Source organism: Anolis sagrei, chromosome 9 (genome assembly GCF_037176765.1).
Source record: "Anolis sagrei isolate rAnoSag1 chromosome 9, rAnoSag1.mat, whole genome shotgun sequence".
Classification (NCBI taxonomy): Eukaryota; Metazoa; Chordata; class Lepidosauria; order Squamata; family Dactyloidae; genus Anolis; species Anolis sagrei.
Genome location: NC_090029.1, coordinates 17,641,438 through 17,666,988, shown reverse-complemented (window position 1 = coordinate 17,666,988; position 25,551 = coordinate 17,641,438). Strand labels below are relative to the sequence as shown.

The 25,551-nt window shown below is 43.8% G+C and overlaps 1 protein-coding gene across 1 annotated transcript in view; it reads right to left on the bottom strand.

Moving 5' to 3' along the window:
• The window catches only part of RGMA (repulsive guidance molecule BMP co-receptor a), a 63,363-nt gene extending 60,019 nt beyond the window's left edge, over positions 1 to 3,344 (bottom strand). The window contains exon 1 of the mRNA XM_060755637.2: positions 3,067 to 3,344. Coding sequence (XP_060611620.2) covers positions 3,067 to 3,086 — 20 coding nt within the window. The 5' untranslated portion in view covers positions 3,087 to 3,344. The remainder of the gene's footprint in view (positions 1 to 3,066) is intronic.
• Between the last annotated feature and the right edge of the window lie 22,207 nt (positions 3,345 to 25,551).

Genomic DNA, 25,551 nt, shown 5'->3' with positions numbered 1-25,551 from the left:
AGATCAATAGGTACTGCTTCTACAGGAAGTTAATGGCATTCCATGCAGTGATTCCAGCTGCATGACCTTGACCTACGGATAACGCCGGCTCTTCAGTTTAGAAATGGAGATGAGCGCCATCCCCCAGGGTCAGACTCAACTAGACTTAATGTCAAGGGGAAACCATTACCTTGGATTATTAGGTTTACAGTATGGGTTCCTCACTCAGCCATGGAAACTCACAGGGCAACCTTGGCAAGGGACATTCTCTCAGCCTCAGAGGAAAACAAAGCACAAGGAAATCTGGCCAAGACAATTCCTCTGCCTTGCATCTGGACTACAACAATTCCAGATGCAATATAATAGGAAGGATAGGCAAATTTTCTCATCCTTTCTGTCCCTTAGAAAGGAAGTATTATCTTCCGAAAGTGACAATTCACTGATGTGCTGTCACTCTAAGGGCCCTTCCGCACAGCCATATAACCCAGAAAATCAAGGCAGATAAACCCACAATATCTGCTTTGAACTGGGTCGTTGGAGTCCACACTGCTATATAATCCAGTTCAATGTGGGTTTAATACAGTTGTGTGGAGGGGGCCAAATAAACCATCAGAGGAATGAATGGGGGATCTTTTTTTCTTATGTGTGAAAAATGTTTTATGGTGGTTTTGGGTATTGAATCGTTACTATTGTCACCTGAGGGCTGAGAAGGGCGGTATACAAATACAGTAAATCAATCAATAAATAAAAAGAATCCCACTTGGGACGGGAAAAAAACGTTGCAGCTGGTGCCAGGAATTGATGGCTGAGAGTTTGGGATCATTTGGATAGTTCAAATAACCCCGAGGGCTTCAGTAACAAACATCACATCCTACTGAAAGGTTTCTCCTGTCTATAGGAATCCCACCTTTCCCCCCTCTTTCTGGTTCTTTCTTTAGCACCATTTAATTCAGAGGAATTCACTCACATAAAATAAGCTTCGAGTGCATCTACAACAGGTATGAGCAGACTTCAGCCCTCCAGGTGTTTTGGACTCCAACTCCCATAATTCTGGCTGTTAGGAATTGTGGGAGCTGAGGTCCAAAACACCTGGAGGGCTGAAGTTTGCCCTTGCCTGATTTACACTGTGGAATGAATGCTGTTTGACATCACTCACCACCATGGCACAATGCTACGGGATCATAATTTCATGCAGCACCAGCATTTTTTTTTTTTTTTTGGCAGAGAAGGCTAAAAACCTTGTGAATTACAACTCCCACGATTCCATATCACGGAGACATAGAAAGTGGCAATTCTGTGCAGACTCATGGGGGGGGGGGGGGGTCAGCCTCATTGTCCTCAATGGGTCTTGAGTAAATCTACCTAGCTTCTGGCGGTCAGATTGTGGTTTCGTGGTGCTGCAATGCTAGACAAGCTTTCCTCTGTTTTGGAAAGAGAGAGAAAAATAGAATAGCGTGACTTAGTGCTATGAGTGATCACTCATACTCCAAGGGGAAGAGATGTCTCTGAGTGCAATCCTTAATAATAATAATAATAATAATAATAATAATTGATTAATCCAGCACTTAGTGTGACTTATTCCTATGAGTAAGCACTCATACTCAAAAGGGAAGAAATGTCTCCAAGTGCAATCTGTAATAATAATAATAATAATAATAATAATAATAATAATAATAAACCTCAATTAATCCAGCACTTAGTGTGACTTACTCCTATGAGTAAGCACTCATACTCAAAGGGGAAGAGATGTCCCCAAGTGCAATCTGTAATAATAATAATAATAATAATAATAATAATTATCATCATCATCATCATCAATTAAGCCAACACTTAGTGTAACTTACTCCTTTGAGTAAGCACTCATACTCAAAGGGGAAGAGATGTCCCCAAGTGCAATCTGTATTATTATTATTATGAATAATAATAATAATAATAATAATAATAATAATAAACATCTATTAATCCAGCACTTAATGTGACTTACTCCTATGAGTAAGCATTCATACCTATTATATTGTTTCGGGAGGCATCAAAGGGGAAGAGATGTCCCTGAGTGCAATCAATAATAATAATAATAATAATAATAATAATTGATTAATCCAGCACTTAGTGTGACTTACTCCTATGAGTAAGCACTCATACTCAAAGGGAAAGAGATGTCCCCAAGTGCAATCTGTATAATAATAATAATAATAATAATAATAATTGATTAATCCAGCACTTAGTGTGACATACTCCTATGAGTAAGCACTCATACCTATTGTATTGTTTCAGGAGGCATCAAAGGGGAAGAGAGGTCCCCGAGTGCAATCTGTAATAATAATAATAATAATAATTGTAATAATAATAATAATTGGGAAATGTTTGATGTTTGATCCAATACAACAACCAGCAGAGTGTCTTCTGTGGACTCATCTCGTGTTTCAAATAATAATAATAATAATAATAATAATAAACGATTAATCCTCGGTAAACTGATGGACCCCATCATTGAAGGATGTATCCAAAGATAGGCAAATCCCATTGATTCAAAGAGTCTACTCTGATCGGGATGAACAATAGGATTCTGGCCAGCTTCTGATTTTGTTCCTTCCAAAAATTACTTTTATTAGATTTTCAAAAGAGTAGCTTAAACTCAATATTTGGGTTTTTTTTAAAGGGTTGGAAGGGAGAGAAAAAGGAAAAAAGGAGATCTCTTGAGACAACATTTCAAGGAGCGAAATGCAAGCAGGAGGGAGAATTGGACACCTCTCAACAGGTTCCCTAAGTAAACAGAATTAGGGAAGAGGCAGGAGGAGGTCAACCTGGGGTGGGTCAAGGGTCACCAAAATCCTGCTTTCCAAAAAACGAAAAAGAAAGGAAAATATCCCCAAACAACCCAACAACACAAGGGACCTATGCATTCAGCATAGGGATGCTCGGCAACCCAAAGAGGGAGCAAGGGGATAACTGATGAGAAACAGGAGATGCAATTGAGGAAGGTGCGGAAAGCACATAATGGCTTGTAGTCCACCCACAGAGCCCCAAATCCCCATCCCACTGCCTCCTCCCCCTTCCCTTACCTCTTTCCTGTCCATCCCGGCTTACCTTGGTGGCTGCATGAGCATCTACACCTGGCTGGGAGACAGTGGGAGCCGGAAGCCTGCAGGCGTTTGCTGGGATGCCAGGAGTGAGATGGGAGGAGGCGGGAGAAGCTGGATTGACAGCAAAAGAGCAGCCCTTTTTCTTCCTCCCTGCAGACTTTAAGAACCTGCAATGCCCTCCTCCTTTCTCCTTGCCTTTTCCAATGTTGCCTTTAGAGACTGCGGGAGGGAGAAAGCCAGGCTTGCATCTTCGCTTGCATCTCTCACAGCATCTCTGCAAAAGGACCAGGAGGAGGAAGAAGAAGAAGAGGAGGAGGAAGAGAAGAGGAAAAAGGAGAAGGCTGATGGGGGGAAATTGCTGAGCAGTTGCCCAGGTCTAGGAGAGGAGAGGTGCAAGAGCTGAGCTTCGAGAAACTGCTCTCTTGACTCCAAATATGTATTTATTTGTTTGGGACATTTCTTTATTCCCTTTCTCCAAGATGGCTTACAACCATAGTTTGTTTGTTTGTATGGTTATCATGCCAGAAGCAAATTGAGAATACGGTTATAATGTATAGAAAAACCATAATCAGTTTAGCATGATGCTAAATTTTCTTTGATCAGAAGCTGGCCACTGCGACTGCTATGGTGTCACTGTAAAAAGGTCCTCCATTGTGCATGTGGAAAGACTCTGATTGCATTTTAGTCTGTGGTCTGTAGTTTGCTCATATATATATATATATATATATATATATATATATATGGTGGCGTAGTGGGTTAAACCCCTGTGCCGGCAGGACTGAAGCTTGATAGTCAAGCAGTGGTTCTTGTAAGTCAGATCATGGTCCAGAGTGACTCCTAGGTATTTGGGTGTGCTGCAATGCTCTAGTGGAATCCCTTCCCAGATGATGACATGATGGCAACAGTTTTGGACAGCAATGGCTCCCAAAGTGACTCATTTAGGGTGGAATCGGGTGTCAAACAGGGATGTGTCATTGCCCCAACTTTATTCTCCATCTTCATCGCTATAATACCATAGTGGAAATCATCTATCAGACAGATGGCAAGCAGTTTAACCACAGCAGACTGAAAGCTGAGTTATAGAACTCCAGTATGCTGATGACAATGTCATCTGTGCACATTCAGAAGAAGACCTATAAGCCACTCTAAACATCTTCGCAGAAGCATATTAGAAGCTTGGCCTGTCATTGAACATCGAGAAAACCAAAGTGCTCTTCCAGCAGTCACCAGCCAATCCCTCTCCAATGCCAGAAATACAGCTTAATTGTGTAACATTAGAAAATGTTGACCCTTTCTGCTACCTTGGCAGTCGCCTCTCCACAAAAGTCCACATTGACACTGAAATACAACACCACTAGAGCTCTGCAAGTGCAGCTTTTTTCCGAATGAAGCAGAGTGTTTGAAGACCGGGACATCCGTAGGGATACCAAGGTGCTTCTTTGTAAAGCTATTGTCCTCCCAATCCTGCTGTATGCCTGCGAAACGTGGACTGTCTACAGATGTCACATGCAACCCCTGGAACGATTCCATCAGCACTGCCTCCAGAAAATCCTGCAAATTTCTTGGGAAGACAAGTGGACAAATGTCAGTGTGCTGGAAGAAGCAAAGACCACCAGCATTGAAGCGATGGTCCTCTGCCATCAACTCCCCTGGACCAGCCATGTTGTCCGGATGCCCAACCACCATCTCTCAAAGCAGCTGCTCTACTCTGAACTCAAAAATGGAAAATGGAATGTTGGTGGGCAGGAAAAGAGATTGAAAGATGGGCCCAAAGCCAATCTTAAAAACTCTGGCACAGACACTGAGAACTGGGAAGCTCTGGCCCTTGAGCACTCCAGCTGGAGGTCAGCTGTGACCAGCAGTGCTGTAGAATTTGAAGAGGCATGAATGGAGGGCAAAAGAGAGAAATGTGCCAAGAGGAAGGTGCATCAAGCCAACCCCAACCGGGACCGCCTTCCACCTGGAAACCAATGCCCTCACTGCGGGAGAAGATGCAGATCAAGAATAGGGCTCCAGAGTCACTTACAGACCCACCAGTACATTGATCTTGGAAGACTATCCTACTTGGACAATGAGGGATCGCCTAAGTAAGTAAGCAACCAACCAAACATACATAGTTAATAAAGGTAAAGGTAAAGGTAGTCCTTTGACATTAAGTCCAGTCATGTCTGACTCTGGGGTATGGTGCTCATCTCCATTTCTAAGCCGAATAGCCAGCGTTGTCCGTAGACACCTCCAAGGTCATGTGGCCAGCATGACTGCATGGAGTGCCGTTACCTTCCCGCCAGAGCGGTACCTATTGATCTACTCACATTTGCATGTTTTCGAACTGCTAGGTTGGCAGAAGCTAGGGCTGACAGCGGAAGCTCACGCTGCTCCCCAGAATCGAACCTGCGACCTTTCGATCAACAAGCTCAGCAGCTCAGCGCTTTAACCCACTGCACTACCAGGGGCTCCTCAACATAGTTAATACATAGCAATATTGAATGACCCATTAAAATAATCCCAAGTTGGTCCGTATCAGATGTGAAAATGATCAAAATCGACTAAACAGTCTAAAATACCCAGGGAGGTAACCCAATAGGTTCTCATGCTGAGCAGAGACTCTCAGAATCCTTGTCTGTTACCCAAACCATTAAATCATGTTGCCTGTTTTAGCTCGACTTTATTTTAACCTATAGTTTTGAATACTTGCGGCGAAACGAAGGTTATAAATGGAATGAATTAAAAAGGGAACGAAGTGCTCTTGCTCCCACATGTGCCAATTTATCTTCCCTCATTTCAGAATAGTCTAACACTGACTAATACATTCAATTGTCTATAGGGGCCTGAATCTATCTTTCCGGGCTCACGAGTCTCATTAAACTGAAGTAAATATCTTTTAAATGGCAACTACCATTTTTCCATTGAAAACAAAAGAAACTGACAACCCCGCGGAGAAGCCGGGAGAAATGCCTCTTTGGTCTTTCGGGATAAAAAGAGAAACAGGAGGCATCCGAGACAACAAACGACAGCATTCATTTTACGGCACATACACAATCCCGTTTATTGCCACCTTTTATTATTCCAGTCTTTCAGACATGTCATGTCAGAAGCAATGGCACTTATCCTCCGATGCCGTGTTTAAATCTCAGCAAGTGTTTATGTGTGCTAAACACATGTATATCTGGGAGTGTGATAAAATATGTTCAGATCATGGATATATAGCAAGCGAACAGATCTGGATCTGCTGTTAAGCAGAGTATGCAGCTGACTCAATGTCTTTTTTTGTAATTTGAATCCATTCATTCATGTTCTAGCCTCCAGATCAGCAGAAAACAAGACTTCTCCATCTTCTATATGTCACCTTCCATATATCTTCTCCTCTCCAAGCTAAACATACCAAGCATAAAACTTAGAACCATAAATTCATAGAGTTGGAAGAGAGCACAAGGGCTATCCAATCAAACCCCATTATTTTCTGCAGGAATGCCCAATCTAAGCCCTCCTGACAGATGGCCATCCAGCCTCAGCTGAAAGACCTCCAGGATAGGAGAGACTGCCATCTTCCACGGCATATATTTCACTGTCAAACAGCTCTTATCATCAATATTCCCTTCTTAATGTTTAGATTGGCACCGGGATTGTGGTGCAGCTGGCTGAGTGTCAGCTGCATTAAGATCACTCTGACCAAAAGGTCATGAGTTCGAAGCCAGCCCGGGTTGGAGTGGGTTTCCAACCAATTGTGTGTAGCCTGTTGTTGACCTTTGCAACCCGAAAGACAGTTGCATCTGTCAAGTAGGAAAATAAAGTGTGGGGAGGCTAAATTAACTGATTTATGAGGCCATAAAGAAGACTCCAGCAAAGCATTCCAGCGGGGAAGCATGCGGGGAATGCGGAAGTGCTTCATCAGCGTCGCAGATGGATGATGAAAGCAACAGCTCCCCTGGCAGCCAGAAAAAGTTAAATAGCCTCTGTGTATGTCTGTATATGTTTGTATGTCAAAAATTGGCATTGAATGTTTGCCATATATGTGTACACTGTAATCCGCCTTGAGTCCCCTGCGGGGTGAGAAGGGCGGAATATAAAAGCTGTAAATAAATAAATAAATAAATAAATAAATAGATCAAAACATCAAAACATCTGAGCGTCCCCTGGGCAACGTCCTTGCAGACGGCCAATTCTCTCACACCAGAAGCAGTTTCACAAGTCGCTTCTGACATGACAAAAAATGTTTTGATGGCATCTCTTTACCTCCAGTTTGAATCCATTGCTCTGTGTCCCAGAGAATAAAACAAGCTTGCCCTCCTCTCAATGTTTCCAATAATTCAACATGGCAACCCTTAACCGTCTAAAGCTAAACATACCCAGATACTTCCCATAAGGCTTGACACCCAAATATTTTATCATTTTGGCTACCCTTCTCTGAACATGTTCCAGTTAGTCAATATCCTTCGTAAATCAGGATGCCCAGAACTTGATGCAGTGTTATTCCATTGTTTCCAGATCTTGGTTTCTAGACCCGCATCGTCCATCTCTGGACACATTTGAAGAGGGAGCCGGCTCGTTTTCTGCTGCCCTGGAGATTACGATTCAAAGCAATGGGTTTAAATGACAGGAAAGGAGAATCCATTTGAACATTAGGGGGAATTTCCTGAATGTAAGAAGAGCTGTTCAGCAATGAAACTCTCTGCCTCAGAGAATGGTGGAAGCTCCTTCTTGGGCTGCTTTAAAACAGAGGGCAGATGGCCATCTGTCAAAGGTGCCTTGATTATGCTTTTCCTACATGAAAGGAGGTTGGACTAGATGGCCTATGTGGTTTCTAGGTAAAGATAAAAAATTTCCCTCTGACATTAAGTCCAGTTGTGTTTGACTCTGGGGGTTAGTGCTCATCTCCATTTCTAAGCACCGGTACTGTGGTGCAGCTACCTGAGAGTCAGCTGCATTAAGATCACCACTGACTGAAAGGTCATGAGTTCGAAGCCAGCCCGGGTCGGAGTGAGCTTCCAACCAATTTTGTGTAGCTTGCTGTCGACCTTTGCAGCCCAAAAGACAGTTGCATCTGTCAAGTAGGAAATTTAGGTATTGCTTATGTGGGAAGGCAAATTTAACTAATGAGGCCATAAAAATCTCCAGCAAGCCTGCAAAGAATGAGAAAGTACTTCATCAGTGTCACAAATGGTCAGTGAAGGAACAGCTCCCCTGGTGGCCAGAATACCCTCAAGAAAAGCTGGAATATTAAATTACCTCTGTGTCTGTCTATATATGTTGTGCGTCTATGGCATTGAATGTTTGCCATATATATGTACTACATTGTAATCCGCAGTCCCCTGCAGGATGAGAAGGGCAGAATATAAATACTGCAAATAAGTAAATAAATAAATAAATAAATAAGCTGAAGAGCCGGCGTTGTCCGTAGACACCTCCAAAGTCATGTGGCCAGCATGACTGCATGGAGCACTGTTACCTTCCTGCCGGAGCAGTACATATTGATCTCACATTTGCATGTTTCCAAACTACTAGGTTTGCAGAAGCTGGGGCTAACAGCAGGAGCTCATGCCGCTCCCTGGATTCAATCAACAAATTCAGCAGCTCAGCTGTTTAACCCCCCTGGGGGTCTCTATGATTCGATATTCAGCTTGTCAATATTCTTCTTGAACAACAGTGCCCTGAACTGGCATTCCAGGTGAGGTCTCCTGGAGCTATCCAAAGTGCTGAATCGTAGCCTCCAAAAAGTTCAGCACCTTGAACAGCTCCTTCGATATCTAGGATGAAACATAGTAATCTTCAGACTCTCTTGATAACAATTTTGCAGCTACAAACAAACGCGGGCCAATACATGGCATCATTTTTCCTTTTCTTTGTTTCTTCCTGCATCCTCTTCAAACCTTTAGATCTTTAAATATGTTGGATGGACATCTTTCAGGCAGTGCTTCAAAAGTGCAATGGGATTGGACTAGATGGCTCTTGCGGTCCATTCCAGCTCCGGTTTCAGCTTGATCTAAATTCTGCAAAGCTGTTGTGATTGCAAATAATTCATTCTGAGTTTGGGAAGTTAACCAGTCACCCTTCCAGTATCATGCATGGTCCCATTTGCTGTTCCTGGCTATTTCGCTCCAGTGTTGTCTCACCATTAAAACACAAATTAAGAGCCAACGAAGCATACAGACAGATTGCCCAGGTGTTATGCATTATACAAACCCAGCCACCGGCACCTTTTCAAAAGCTTCTGAGTTGGCTACCAATTGCTCCTGAATGACAAAAGGAGCTCCCTGCACATCACAAAAGACCTCTTATTAGCATCATTATTAGGATCAGCACCATAATTTCTTCAGCTGGAGAATGGAGAAGCTGTGTGTGTGTGTATGAGACTCCGATTTCTAATGCATCATAGATTTCTATCAAATCATTCCATTACTATTGTGGGCTTTGAAGCTGCAAGGTCATTCAATGCTAATCATAGAATCAAGAGACCTCATGGGCCATCCAGTCCAACCCACTGCCAAGAAGCAGGAAAATTGCATTCAAAGCACCCCCGACAGATGGCCATCCAGCCTCTGTTTAAAAGCTTCCAAAGAAGGTGCCTCCACCACACTCCAGGGCAGAGAGTTCCACTGCTGAACGGCTCTCACAGTCAATCAATCAATCAATCGATTGATTGATTGATTGCTCTCACAGTCAGGAAGTTGTTCCTTATGTTCAAATGGAATCTCCTTTCTGGTAGTTTGAAGCCATTGTTCCTTGTCCTAATCTCCATGGAAGAAGTAAACAAGCTTGCTCCCTCCTCCCTGTGGCTTCCTCTCACTTATTTATACATGGCTATCATATCTCCTCTCAGCCTTCTCTTCTTCAGGCTAAACATGCCCAGATCCTTAAGCTGCTCCTCATAGGGCTTGTTCTCCAGACCCTTGATCATTTTAGCCACGCTCCTCTGGACACATTCCAGTTTGTCAATATCTCTCTTCAATTGTGGTGCCCAGAACTGGACACAATATTCTAGGTGTGGTCTAACCAAAGCAGAATAGAGCATGGGTAGCATGACTTCCCTGAATCTAGACACCATGGTCCTATCGATGCAGGCCAAAATCCCATTGGCTTTTTTTTGCCGCTGCATCACATTGTTTGCTCATGTTTAAATTGTTGTCCACGAGGACTCCAAGGTCTTTTTCACATGTACTGCTCTAGAGCCATGTGTCCCGCATTCTGTATCTTTGTATTTCATGTTTTTCTGCCAAAGTGGAGTATCTTGCATTTGTCACCGTTGAACTTCATTTTGTTAGTTTTGGCCCATCTCTCTAATCTGTTAAGATCGTTTTGAATTCTGTTCCCGTTTTCTGTAGTATTGGCTATCCCTCCCAGTTCGGTGTCATCTGTGAACTTGATGATCATGCCTTCTAACCCTTCATCTAAGAGACCACATGCCCAAAACAAGAATTGCAATGTGATCCAACTGTTAGGGATGGAAGGAAAAAAAAAAACACACAATGAGAAATGAAGGAGAGGAGGCATGAATAGCTGGGAGAAGGCAGGCTTCGGAGACAAGCTGAGCCATAGATATTTTTAAGTGCAGGGAAGAAGCCGTGCAACTGTCTTTGCAATGAGCAGAGATGAGTTGTGTGCCAGTGTGGGTATAATTGCTTGGAAAATTTCGATTCCTGCATGCGCATTGATTTAAGACGCTCTCTTCTCCCCCCGCCCCATCAGTTCTTTTACTTAGCTCTGGGGTAATTAAAGACATAAATCCAGAGTCATTTGAAATGGGAGGAAGACATCTCTCCCTATTTCCCCTCCCAACATGAATAAAAACCCGCTGGAATTGTATTATATGCTATTGTTCCATCCTCTACTAGTCTGGAGAAACACACACGGAGCAAAAGGACCATAGCAATGAAGCCACCCCAGGGAGAGAGAAATGATGTGCGCTCAGGATATTAAATAGAACAGGGAAAGCAAAGCAAAACCTCAGTGGGTTCAAAGATGGGGTGTGTAAACAAAATAAGACCAAACAATTGGATGGGGTCAGTTAACCCCTGAACATTTTTGCACTGCACTTTCCCAATTTGGTCTTCTTTAGGAGCATTGGATTAAGTCTTTAATGGCCCCAACCAATACATCAAATGGGATGGATTGTAACCATATGAAAGGCAAATGGTTGGATGACCAAGGAAGAATATTGTGACCTTTGGTCCAACAATGCAAGTACGAAAGTACCAATAGGTTTTTCTCATCTTTCTTTTCCTACTACATGTTATATGGTGCGTATGCATTAGGTCTTTAGTTTTTCTAAAAGGCAGGCAAACAAATGGATTCTGGAACAAACAAAATCTGGATTCTTTGACTTTGCTTTGATCATTGCCTTTCCTGCATGGCAGGGGGTTGGACTAGATGGCCCATGAGTTCTCTTCCAACTCTATGATTCTATGGCTTTGAAATTTGCTATAATGCAACTTAGTGATTAGGGAAAAGGGGTTAGTCACAGGCAGGGGTGGGGGGGGGGGTAAATCTTTTTCAGGGGTGGTTTCGGGGAGGGGCTGAGTTTGGGGGGGGGGCTGAGTCTGAGTGAAAGGGGGTCTAGCCTAGCAAACCTTTTGTATCATTACCCCAATACCCCCATGCATATGGGATATATTGAGTATGGTGATCAGATCATGATATGAATAAACATAACAGTTTAAATAATGCACCAGTAAGGCCTTTTCGCGAACCACCATGAGAATTTCGGGGGGGGGGGGGGGGTGAAGCCCCTCAAGCCCCCCCCCCCCCCCGGCTACATGCCTGGAGACAGGGATCTTATTGGGTTGCTGTGAGTTTTCTGGGCTGTATGGCCGTGTTTCAGAAGCATTCTCTCCTGATGTTTTGCCCACATCTATGACCGGCATCCTCAGAAGTTGCGAGGTCTGTTGGAAATTAGGCAAGGGAACTCTTGTCTGTTTGAGGCAATTGTGAATGTTGCAATTGGCCACCTTGGTTAGAATTGAATAGCTTTGCAGCTTTAAAGCATGGCTGCTTCCTGCCTGGGGGAATCCTCTAAAATCAGGTTAAATAAATAAATAAATAAATAAATAAATAAATAAAATAGTAAATAAAAAACAACACGCAGAAAACAGGGGATTTCCAGACAGGAAACAATCAGGGCCAGTTCCCAACAAAGGATGCCCCAGGCAGGAAGCAGCCAGGCTTTGAAGGGTAGGGTATTCAGTGGGTATTCAGTGCAAGGGTATTCAGTGCTAATCAAGGTAGCCAACTGCATCATTCACACTTCCCTCCATGAGGGACAGGGCCTTCTCGGTGATGACCCCCTGCCTGTAGAATTCGCTCCCCAACAAAATTAGATTGGCATCCTCCATCCTTTCTTTTAGAAGAAAACTGAAGACTTGGTTGTGCGCCAGCTGCGCACGTACCTTGGGAAGTCTGACTTGGCCATGGTAGTCCACGCTCTGGTTACATCCCGTTTAGACTACTGCAACGCTCTCTACGTGGGTTGCCTTTGAAGACGGCTCAGAAGCTCCAATTAGTCCAACACTTGGCAGCCATGATGTTAACAGGAGCGGAGCGCAGGGAGCATACAACCCCCCTGTTACGCCAACTCCATTGGCTGCCGATTTGCTACCGGGTTCAATTCAAAGTGCTGGCGTTGGCCTTTAAAGCCCTAAACGGTTCCGGCCCAAGCTACCTATCTGACCGCATCTCTGCCTATGAAGCCACCAGGACTTTGAGATCTTCCGGGGAGGCCCTGCTCTCGATCCCGCCTGCTTCTCAAGCACGGCTGGTGGGGACGAGAGATAGGGCCTTCTCGGTGGTGGCTCCTCGGCTGTGGAACGCCCTTCCTACCGACATTAGACTAGCACCACCTCTAATGGTATTCCGCAAAAAAGTGAAGACCTGGCTTGAGCAGGCGTTCGAATAATGAGTGCAATGCTTGGTTAATGAACATTGGAATGGATCAATGGATGACGAATCTGGATCATGTTTTTGATGATGAGACGATGGCGAATGGCTATTGTAGTAACTGTTAATTGTTAATTGTTTATTAATTGTGCAATGTGTTAAGTTGATAACTGTTTTTATACTGTAACATTGAATTCTGTTGTCTCTTATTGCTGTGAACCGCTGTGAGTTGCCTTCGGGCTGAGAACAGTGGTATATAAGTAAGGTAAATAAATAAATAAATAAGTAAATTGTGGAACCAGGCTTTTGACTAATGGATATAATGGCACCTGAACAGTGAATTGGACCGGGAGGTTGTTATAATAGAAATGCATTTATGATTGGATAACTAATGTTGTTTTAATGTATTATATGGTATGATTTTATTTTGCTTTCATAATTGTAATTATTGTGGCATCGAATCGTTGCCATTGTTAGCCGCTCTGAGTCCCCCTGTGGGGGTGAGAAGAGTGGGGTCGAAATGCTGTAAATAAATAAATAAATAAAACAGACAAGAGTATTTTATCCCATATTGGGCATTCCACAGATATATACACCTCACTTTCCTAGTTTCCAACAAACCTCACAACCTCTTAGGATGCTTGCCATAGATGCAGGCGAAACGTTAGGAGAGAGAACGCTTCTGGAACATGGCCAGACAGCCCAGAAAACGCACATTAATGCAGTGGATCTTGTTGTTTGTAGTACATAACTTCCAAATCATAAGAGAGTTCAGCTACCTGTGTGGAAGGGCCAAACGCAGATTCCAAGGCATGTGCACATGCCTACACTTTGGAGCTATCTCCAATACCATGGAAGCAGCAAGAGAATGAATGTTTTGAGGTTGATGCAGAGAGCGCCTGACTGCTGGCTGGCCTGCCCCCCTCTTTTTGTGCATCAGCCAAAGCCCCTGTGCTTTGCTTAGAAGCTGCACCAGCTTTGCAGAATGAGGGGATGAAGGCCGCAAATGAGGCATGAAATGAGAAATCTAAACCTAATGCCCAGGGAGAATGAGTATTACTTGAAATCAGAGTTGGGATGGTACAATCTGTACCCAACATATTTGGGACCAAAATACTTAGCCATTAAAGCCATCTAAATACCCCAGGTCTCCTAAAGTGCAATGTGGACTTGAAATTTATTTATTTATTTATTTATTTAAAACTTTTGTATCCCGATCTTCTCTACCTCTGTAGAGGGACTCAAACCTGCTAACAGCAAGGATTCAATGCTACCAATACAATCTAAAACATCATACATCAACAATAGATTAAAATACATATAGAATAAAATACATATAAGCCACTTCGCCAAGATAAAATCATGTCCAACTCAGTCTGCGTATGTGGTTGATAACTTTGGTCAATTGCCGGTCTCAGCCATTATTCTGGGAATGCCTCATTCCATAGCCAGGATTTCACCAGCTTCCTGAAGGTTGGGAGGGAGGGGGCAGATCTGATCTCATTTGGGAGAGAATTCCATAGGCAGGGGGCCACCACAGAAAAGGCCCTGTCTCTCGTTCCCACCAGATGCGATTGCGAGAGCCCCTCCAGAAGATCTTAACAGTCTTGATGGTTCATAGGGGAAAATACATTCGGACAGGTAAACTGGGCTGGAACCGTATAGGGTTTTGTAGGTTAAAACCAGCACTTTGAATTGTGTTCAGAAGCTAATTGACAGCTATTGGAGCTGGCACAACAAAGGAGTTGTGCGCTCCTTGACATTTGTACATTTTTTGGTGCTGGTTATTGACTATAAATAAATGTGACTATAAATAAATAAACACACACACACAGACAGGCATACATATATATATATACATACACACACTAGCTGTTACCCACCACATGTTGCTGTGACCAACCTTTCCTCCTTCTTTCTCTCTTTCCCTCCCTCCCTCCCTCCCTCCCTCCCTCCCTCCCTCCCTCCCTCCCTTCCTTCCTTCCCTTTTCTTCTTTCTTTCTCTCCTTTTCTTTTTTACCTCTTTCCTTCCTTCCCCATTTTTGTTTCTCCTCTTCTTTCTCTCCGTTCTTCTTTCTCTACCTCTTTCCTTCCTTCGTTTTTGCTTCCATCTTGCCTTTCTCTTTCCTTCTTTCCTTCACTCCCTCTTTCTCTCTCTCCTTCCTTCCTTTGCTCCCTCTTTCTTTCCTTTCTTTTTTCTTTCCTTCTCTCCTTTCTTCCTTCTCTACCTCTTTCCTTCCTCCCCCCCTTTTCTTTTTCTTCCTCTTTCTCTCCTTTCTTCCTTCTCTACCTCTTTCCCTCCTTCCTTTGCTCTTGGTTCGTTCTTTCTTTCTTTCTTTCTTTCTTTCTTTCTTTCTTTCTCCCCTTCCTTCCCTATCTCTTCCTTCACTTTTTTCTGTATTGTCATTTAGCTTTTCATCATTTAGCTTTTTGGGGTATTTAAGTCCTTTCTGGGGTTTTTTTTTTGGGGGGGGGATTATGAGTGGTGGTCACTCGTTGGCCTAATAGGTGTCTTGTGGTCAAATTTGGTGTCAATTCATCCAGGGTTTTTTTTAGTTATGTTAATCCCACAAATGAACAGTGTGTGTGTGTGTCATACACACACACACACACACACACACATGCATGCTGGGGGTGGTGATGGCCAACAGGGAGCTCTGGCATGGGCTGGTCCATGAGGTCATGAAGAATCAGAAGCGACTGAATGAACGAACAACAACAACATGTCAAAGGACCATCAAAGGAAGTCCAGTATCCAGATCGAGGGAAGTCATGGTGTCTCTCTGTTCTGCTTTGGTTAGAATACACCTGGAATATTGTGTCCAGTTCTGGACCCCATAGTTCAAAAGAGATATTGACAAGGTGGAAAGTGTCCAGAAGAAGAGGGTGGCTGAAAGGATCAAAGGTCTGGAAACAAGGAATTGCTCAGAGGAGCATCTTAAAGAGTCTATTTAGCCTGCAGAAGAGAAGCTTGAGAGAAGACATGAGAGCCATGTATTAATACTTGAACAGACATCAAAAGGAGCAGGAGCAGGCTTGTTTTCTGCTGCTCTTCAAACTGGGACTCAGAGTAATGGGTTCTACTTATGGGAAAGGAGATTCCACCTGAACATTAGGAAGAGCTTCCTGACCGTAAGAAGTGCTGTTCAGCAGTGGAACTCCAGGGGAGCAGAAAACAAGGGCTGCTCTCTCTTCCTTGTGATATTTTTTCAAATATTTAAACAAGGTGATCATGTCTCCCCTCCACCTTCTCTTCTGCAGCTAAACAGACCCAGGTCCTTAAGACATTCCTCAGAGGGATTCACGGTACTTGTAGGAGAAGGATGGTGGAAAAGGGAGGGAGAAGAACAGCGGTGACTAATCTGAGCCTGGTAAAGCCCTGGAGATCTGTGATCGTTAATGCCTAATTATCAGCTTCGCAGAGAGACAACAAGAGCATGGTGATGAATATTCATGTTTGAGGGGAGGAGTTGGGTCTTGACCTTGTCATCGCAGCCCATAGAAGCAGCAAGGGCTGTTTCGGAGTCAGGAAAGGCATGTTCGTTTCCAAAGTCTGGAGGGAATGACTGAGTCAAAAGAGTCGAGAAGTTTAGGCTGCAGAAGAAGATGGGAAAACAGACCTCTGTATAGTGTTATAATCTCCGGATTTCACTCTGAGAATGACGGCACCCTTGGCACACTATTAAACACTGCCCAGACTTTTTGGCCACCTGCACTAAGGTCCCGGCTACCTCTGTTTTTTCCACAAAGAGTGTGTTCAAAATCATACATTTAGGAACTGGAGAGTAGCTTTTGTTGTTGTTGTTGTTGTTCATTCGTTCAGTCGTCTCCGACTCTTCGTGACCTCATGGACCAGTCCACACCAGAGCTCCCTCTCGGCCGTCACCACCCCCAGCTCCTTCAAGGTCAGTCCAGTCACTTCAAGTATGCCATCCATCCATCTTGCTCTTGGTCGGCCTCTCTTCCTTTTACCTTCCACTTTCCCCAGCATAATTGTCTTCTCTTGTCTTCTCCAGGCTTTGCTGTCTCCTCATGATGTGGCCAAAGTACTTCAACTTTGTCTCTAGTATTCTTCCCTCCAATGAGCAGTCGGGCTTTATTTCCTGGAGGATGGACTGGTTGGATCTTCTCGCAGTCCAAGGCACTCTCAGCACTTTCCTCCAACACCACAGTACAAAAGCATCTCTCTTCCTTCTCTCAGCCTTCCTTCTGGTCCAGCTCTCACATCCATAGGTGACTACAGGGAATACCATGGCTTTGACTAGGCGGATCTTTGTTGCCAGTGTGATGTCTCTACTCTTTACGATTCTATCGAGACTGGACATTGCTCTCCTCCCAAGAAGTAAGCGTCTTCTGATTTCCTGGCCACAGTCTGCATCTGCAGTAATCTTTGCACCTAGAAATACAAAGTCTATCACTGCCTCCACATTTTCTCCCTCTATTTCCCAGTTGTCAATCATTCTTGTTACCATAATCTTGGTTTTTTTTGACGTTTAGCTGCAACCCAGCTTTTGCGCTTTCTTCTTTCACCTTGATTAGAAGGCTCCTCAGCTCCTCCTCGCTTTTGGCCATCAGGGTGGTGTCATCTGCATATCTGAGGTTGTTAATGTTTCTTCCAGCAATTTTCACCCCAGCTTTGCATTCATCCAGCCCCGCACATCGCATGATGTGTTCTGCATACAAGTTAAAGAGGTTGGGTGAGAGTATGAAGCCTTGCCGTACGCCTTTCCCAATCTTGAACCAGTCTGTTGTTCCGTGGTCAGTTCTGACTGTTGCTACTTGGTCCTTGTACAGATTCCTCAGGAGAGAGACAAGGTGGCTTGGGATGCCCATCCCACCAAGAACTTGCCACAATTTATTATGATCCACACAGTCAAAGGCTTTAGAATAGTCAATGAAGCAGAAATAGGTGTTTTTCTGAAACTCCCTGCCTAAGGATGTAATGCCTTGTTTATTTTGTTTTAGCAAATGGATAATTTTTATCATTTCTATGCATTGTTTGGAAACTGTGCTGGGGATTATGGCCCAGAAACATCTGGAAGGCTTCTTCGTGCCCACTGAGCTTTCGGCAAAAGCTGTAAGTACATCTTAGGGTGCCTTTGCATTCCTATGCAAAGGGCATTGTGTTGAACCCTGAGATTTTTTGTTGCAGCCCTAATTTATTTCCTGGACTTAATTAGCCCTTGCAAAACACCCAAAGAAAGACGATTTTCCTTTGCACCTGCGTTGCCCCAGGAAGAAGAAAAGAAAACCAGAGGACAAAACCCTAACTCTTTAGCCTTTGCAAGAGCCCAGCGCATGGAGAAAAGGAGCGGATGAGCATGAAGGGGAGGCGGAGCTCAGATTGAGCAGTTATTTGGGGGAAGGCTTCTCAAAAAGAGGAGAAAGGGAACGCCCTGCAATAAAAGATATCCAAGAGAAAGATGGACCATGAAAGAGGTTGGAATGGGGAGGATGGGTGGGCAGAGAAGCAGGCCTTTGTGCAAAGGAAGCTGGGCTTCGTGTGGTCCGTGAACATTTGTTTACAGCTCTGAAGCTTTTCCCAGACTCAAAATGCATTGAGTCGACACCTGTTCAGAGCTGTAGAGAATGCTTTTGAACTCCTTGTTAGCCAGAAGAGCCTATTTTCTAGGTTTGATGAAAGGAAGTCCTTTCAAAGTGTGAGGAATGAAGATATTGCCACCCCCAAATGAGAATTTTCCCTGAATGTTCTAGCACTGCAGAGCGAAACACTGCTAATAATAAACTCTCATAACTCCTATATTTGCTGTGTTCACATTGTCACAATTACATTGCCTTAACCTTGTTGTTTTCTGACATGTAAACTGTGTTTCTAATGTTTGACTAAAGTTTAAGTGACTGAAATGCTCAAAATTTGGAGATTGGAGGAAAATTTCATGGCGGGCAAAATTCAATAAGCAAATAAGTGAAATTAGATTAATGAAACCAAGAACATCAGTTCTATGGATAGAGGGACCACAATGTACTCAATTTTTGAAAACACTATGATTTACTAGAATTCAAGACTTGAAATTAGATAAAGAAACATGAAGCAAAAGGAAGTTAGCCAATTAGAATCAGCTAATAATTTAATCTCATTTTTTAAATATAAAGTTAAAGGTAAAGGTTTTCTCCTGACATTAAGTCCAGCCGTGCCCAACTCTAGGGGTTGGTGCTCATCTCCATTTCTAGGCTGAAGAGACACCTCTAAGGTCATGTGGCTGGCATGACTGTATGGAGCGCTGTTACCTTCTGGCCCAATTTACCTGTCTGAACGTATATCCTGCTATGAACCATCACACAGCTTAAGATCGTCAGGAGAGGCCCTGTTCTTGATCCCACTCTCGCAAACGTGGTTGGTGGGGATGAGAGACAGGGCCTTCTCAGCAGTGGCTCCCCGCCTTTGGAACTCCCTCTCTAAGGACATCAGGCTGGCCACCTCCCTCCTGTCCTTCAGGAGACAACTGAAGACCTGGCTGTGGGACCAGGCATTCGACTAGAGGCATTGACCAGAGGTCAATGGCAGCTTGGAAAGACAGCGTGGAAAACTCACAGCAACCCAGTGATTCCAGCCACGAAAGCCTTCGACAACACATTTGTCTTTATTTTTTAAAATCATGGAATTGAAAAAAATGCTCAAAAAATGAAATAAAAATGAAGAAACAGTGCAGGTTCCAAGGATAGGCCGAAGTATGATTATGGCACCATTGAATGGGCAAACCAACACTATTGCGCAACTGAAAGGCGGTGCAATATTGCAGCTGCTCAACCCGGGAGATAATCTGCTATCAATGGCCCAATCTACACTTCCATTGAACCTGCATGATCTGGTCAGTGTGGACTCATAAAATGCAGTGTAACTGCATTGAACTGCATTATATGAGTGTGTAATGCAATTTAGCAGTTCGAAAACATGCAAATGTGAGTAGATCAATAGGTACCGCTCCGGCGGGAAGGTAACGGCGCTCCATGCAGTCATGCCAGCCACATGACCTTGGAGATGTCTACGGACAACACCGGCTCTTCAGCTTAGAAATGGAGATGAGCACCATACCCCAGAGTCAGACATGACTGGACTTAATGTCAGGGGACTACCTTTACCTTATGCAATTTCAAACTGCACTATATGGCAGTATAGATGTAATAACAGTAGTGGACAAGCAGGTTTGTGTGATAAAGTCCTACTTCCTCAGATGAACCAAAAAGTTCCACCTGAATTCATTGTGTTGTTGGATCTGTTGCCAGCTCTCCTCTTCTTCTCCTCTTTGCATCCTGCAGAAATTATCCAAGTATCCATTAAAACAAAACAAACCTAGACAGAACTTTCCAAACTGCTTCAGGCCGAGCACCTGTGGCTGAAATGGGAGCGGGGAGGCATTCCTTTGCAACGCCTTGGGAAAGCGGAGCGCTCAGCATCCGAGAATAAGGCCTGGAATGCAAAGGTTAATTATCTCCCACCCGGCCCCTGCTTTGCATCCTCCTGGGCTGCTAAAAAGATGCTGACCGTCTACCTCTTGCCGACGTAAAATTGGTCTCTGTGGGACAGAGCGGCAGACATCTGTAGGCAATTACCTTCAGTGTGTCTCGAGGCAGTTCTCCGCACCTGGGCTTCTGGGTTCACTCTGAAACAACATGAATTGGATCGCCAGCTTTTTGTAATTGGGGCAAGGGGACATTGAAAGAAGGAACTGTCCTTAAAGAATGTGTTTGTGATGTACAGGGGTTGAATGAAAAGTAATGCCTCCACCTTCGTAACTCCTCAATAGATCATAGAATCATAGAGTCAAAGAGTTGGAAGAGACCTCATGGGCCATCCAGTCCAACCCCCTGCCAAAAAGCAGGAATATTGCATTCAAATCACCCCTGACAGATGGCCATCCAGCCTCTGTTTAAAAGCTTCCAAAGAAGGAGCCTCCACCACACTCCGGGGAGAGAGTTCCACTGCTGAACGGCTTTCACAGTCAGGAAGTTCTTCCTCATGTTCAGATGGAATCTCCTCTCTTGTAGTTTGAAGCCATTGTTCCTTGTCCTAATCTTCATGGAAGCAGTAAACAAGCTTGCTCCCTCCTCCCTGTGGCTTCCTCTCACATATTTATACATGGCTATCATATCTCCTCTCATCCTTCTCTTCTTCAGGCTAAACATGCCCAGCTCTTTAAGCCGCTCCTCATAGGGCTTGTTCTCCAGACCCTTGATCATTTTAGTCGCCCTCCTCTGGGCACATTCTGGTTTGTCAATATCTCTCTTGAATTGTGGTGCCCAGAATTGGACACAATATTCCAGGTGTGGTCTAACCAAGGCAGAATAGAGGGGTAGCATTACTTCCCTAGATCTTGACACTATGCTCCTATTGATGCAGGCCAAAATTCCATTGGCTTTTTTTGCCGCCACATCACATTGTTGTCTCATGTTTAACTTGTTGTCCATAAGGACTCCAAGATCTTTTTCACACGTACCGCTCTCGAGCCAGGCATTGTCCCCCATTCTGTATCTTTGCATTTTGTTTTTTTTCTGCCTAAGTGGAGTATCTTGCATTTGTCACTGTTGAACTTCGTGGTCACTGATGGTCACTCATTGGCCGCTGATAGGTATCTTGTGACCAAATTTTGTGTCCATTCGTCCAGTGGTAAACATGCCCAGCTCCTTAAGCTGCTCCTCATAGGGCTTGTTCTCCAGACTCTTGATCATTTTAGTCGCCCTCCTCTGGACACATTCCAGCTTGTCAATATCTCTCTTGAATTGTGGTGCCCAGAATTGGACACAATATTCCAGGTGTGGTCTAACCAGAGCAGAATAGAGGGGTAGCATTACTTCCCTGGATCTAGACCAGGGGTCCTCAAACTAAGGCCCCGGGGCCGGATGTGGCCCTCCAAGGTCATTTACCCGGCCCTCGCTCTGGGTCAACCTAAGTATGAAACTACTTGAAAGCACACAATAACAACAACATTCCTATCTCATCAGCCAAAAGCAGGGATCTTCTCGCTGTCCAAGGCACTCTCAGAACTTTCCTCCAACACCACATTTCAAAAGCATCTATCTTCCTTTGCTCAGCCTTCCTTATAGTCCAGCTCTCACATCTGTAGGTGACTATGGGGAATACCATTGCTTTAACGATGCGGATCTTCGTTTATTAAAATATTCCCATCCAAACCCAAGTAACGAATGTGGAGGCATTACTTATCATTCAACCCTCATAGATTTCCTCAAACCTTGAGAAAATTCCTTTCTGGGGTCTTCATCTGGACTGAAGTACAGTCAATTCAACTGTAGAATGAATGCAGTTTGACACTACTTTCATTGAGATACTGAATCCTAGGCATTGTCATTATGGAGAGGCACCAGCACTCTTGGGCAGAGAAGGTTACAGACCTTGTGAAACTACAACTTACAGGATCCAGTAGTCTTAAGTTAACCCATGGCAGTTACTGAGGTGTCAAGATCCACTCATTCTTCAGTGTCGATCAATGGTGTCCAAACTTTGGCCCTCTAGGTGTTTGGAATGCCAACTCCCACAATCCATTGGCCATCTTGTCCAATGGTCAGGAATGGTGGGAACTGAAGTCCAAAACACACAGAGGACCAAAGGTTGGACATTACTAGTGTAGATAAATTCCCTTTCCATATGAACCCAGTCCCATAAGCATTGGAGAAGAGCACAACATAGATTGGCCAGGCAAGATGTCCAACCAGTTCTGTCTGAGAACTTACACATGCATAAGACACCAACAGATTCTACTTGTTGTGTCAACATGTTTTCACAATGATACATACCAATTCCCTCTGCCTCTCCCCCCCCCCCATTTATTCATATATATTTTAATTCATACATTGTCTTTCTTTCTTTATTTAAAACATTTATATTCCGTCTTTCTCACCCCACAGGGGACTCAGGACGGAGCACAACATATATATGGCAAACATTCAATGCCAGGATGTAAAACCATAAATATATACAAACATTAAAATCACTTATATTCACATAAAAAGTTGCTTAAAAACCATCTCAGGACACCATTTTGCCTCATTGCACTATCTCAAAGTGTTAGTCTCACAGCCAGGTCTTCAACATCCTTCTGAAGGACAAGAGAGGGGCGGGGGTGCTGATCCAATATTGCTAGGAAGGGATTTCCATAATCAGGGGGCAATCACTGAGAAGGCCCTGTCTCTTGTCCCCGCCAAACGTGCCTGTGATGGTGGCGGGACCAAGAGGAGGGCCTCCCCAGAAGATCTTAGTTTCTGCAGTGGTTTGTAAAGGAGATGCATTCAGGCAGATTGTATCATAGTGAGATGCAAAAATACCATAAGATGGAAGCAGTGGAAGCACCAGTTAGGTTACTAACTGGTGCGACTTACAGGGAGTGGTCAACCCCCCTGTTTAAGGAGCTCCATTGGCTGCCATTCATTTTCCGGTCCCAATTCAAGGTGCAGGTTCTTACCTACAAAGCCCTGAACGGTTTGGGACGTGCCTATCTGCATGACCGCATTCCTGTGCACGAACCCACACAATCTCTTCAATCATCTGGAAAGGCCCTGCTCGTGCTCCTGCCTCCTTTGCAGGCGCAATTGGTGGGGATGAGGGAGAGGGCCTTCTCGGTGGTGGCCCCCTGACTCTGGAACTCATTTCCCAAGGATATCAGGCATGCCCCAACATTGGCAGTCTTTAGGAGGAGCTTGAAAACGTGGCTGTTCCAGTGTACCTTCCCAGAATAAAGAAAATTTCCCAGCAATATGTCCTCAGAAATGCACTTTACTACTGGTTTAGGATTGACTGTACTCCCTCATCTCTTTTAAAACTCTATACTAGATATATCCTACCTTGTTCATGCCCAGCATTGATTTTTTAAATTTTTAAACTATTACATTTGGCCCGGCCATAGGTTTTAAATCCTTGTGTTTACTGTTTATTGGTTATTGTTTATATGTGATTTATTTTAATTGTATTGTGTTTATTGTTTTTGTTTATTGCTTTTGTTTCTATTGTTGTGTTGTTGGGCTTGGCCTCATGTAAGCCGCTCCGAGTCCCTTGGGGAGATGGTGGCGGGGTATAAATAAAGATGATGATGATGATGATGATGATTATTATTATTATTATTATTATTACAGTGTACACTGTCCACAAGGCTTTACAAACTGTCAAAAAAGAGAGGTTTAAAAAAATGATTTTTAGTTCGAAAATAGAATTTAATTTAATTTTATCTTGCCTTTCCCCTTCCAACAAAAGAAATTAATTTATCATGATATGATGTAACTGAGTAATGGTTCATTTTGGAATAAAATTTATTTTGAAGGCCAGGGGACTTGTTGTGTCCAGTTTAGATGATGATGATGATGATGATGATGATTAAATAGTATTATTCTTTATATATTCTCAGGTCCAACTCATCCCTTGTCCTTGTTGAGTTCTGGGTCTCGGTGATGATCACTCCTTCTTCCCACATCTCTAGTCAATCTGGTCAGGTCAAGTCACCAGCGAACGTTATCTTCACATTCGGTCTCTATGATTCACCATGATGTCACAAGTAAATTAATTCCTGGCTCTGTTTCGGGGAGCTGAGTCTCCTCAGCGGAATCACTCCTGAAGCATAATGAAACCAAATGTCAGTTAATTGCCTCTCCCAAGACGGTGACATGTCGGAATAGACTTGGGATGGCAGCAAATTCTATTCTTAGCCACCTGGAAATGGAATTGCTGCTGAAGGCATAACAAAACGAGGACTGCAAATGAACAGCTGGCCTAATCTGGCACAACGGGTGTCACACAAATGTGCAATTACTCAACTAACTGGGTTAGTGGACCCATCTCTAAATGAATCAGTGTGTAAAAAAACCCCATTATAGAGTCATAGAATCATAGAGTTATGATTCTATGGGACATATAGTCTTTCTTCCATGCAGGAAAACCAAAATCAAAGCACCCCCAACAGATGGCCATCCAGCCTCTGTTTTAAAAGCCTCCAAGGAAGGAGCATCCACCAGACTCCAAGACAGAGAGTTCCACTGCTGAACAGTTCTTCTTACAACTGGAAAGTTCTTCCTAATGTTTAGGTGGAATTTTCTTTCCCATCATTTGAACCCATTGCTCCACATAGAATCCTAGAGTTGTAAGAGACTCAAGGCCCACAAACCACTTCTGCCATTCAGGAAGGCACAACCCAAGTCTTCTCAACAGATGGCCATCCAGCCTCCACTGCACTCCTGGGCAACATATTTCAGTGTCAACCTGTCAAATGAAGTACTTTCTAGGGAAATATACAGAGACACATACATACTACAGACCGTATTTCTTCAATTGCCAGATTGAAGTGCCAATTGCTAGATTGAAGTGCCACTGAAACCATTGATTTCAGTGCCACCACCATCAAAAATATGTAAGATACACCTGCAATTCTAAGGTGCACCTCATTTTAGAGATGTTATTGTTTTTATATAATGTGTCTTAGAATGGAAGAAATACAGCAATTTGAGCACTTTAAGGCCATAGCTGGCCATGGGATTTGGTGCGTGATGTGTCAACAGCACTCTTTGATGTTGTTGTTGTTGTTCATTCGTTCAGTCGTCTCCGACTCTTCGTGACCTCATGGACCAGCCCATGCTAGAGCTCCCTGTCGGCCGTCACCACCCC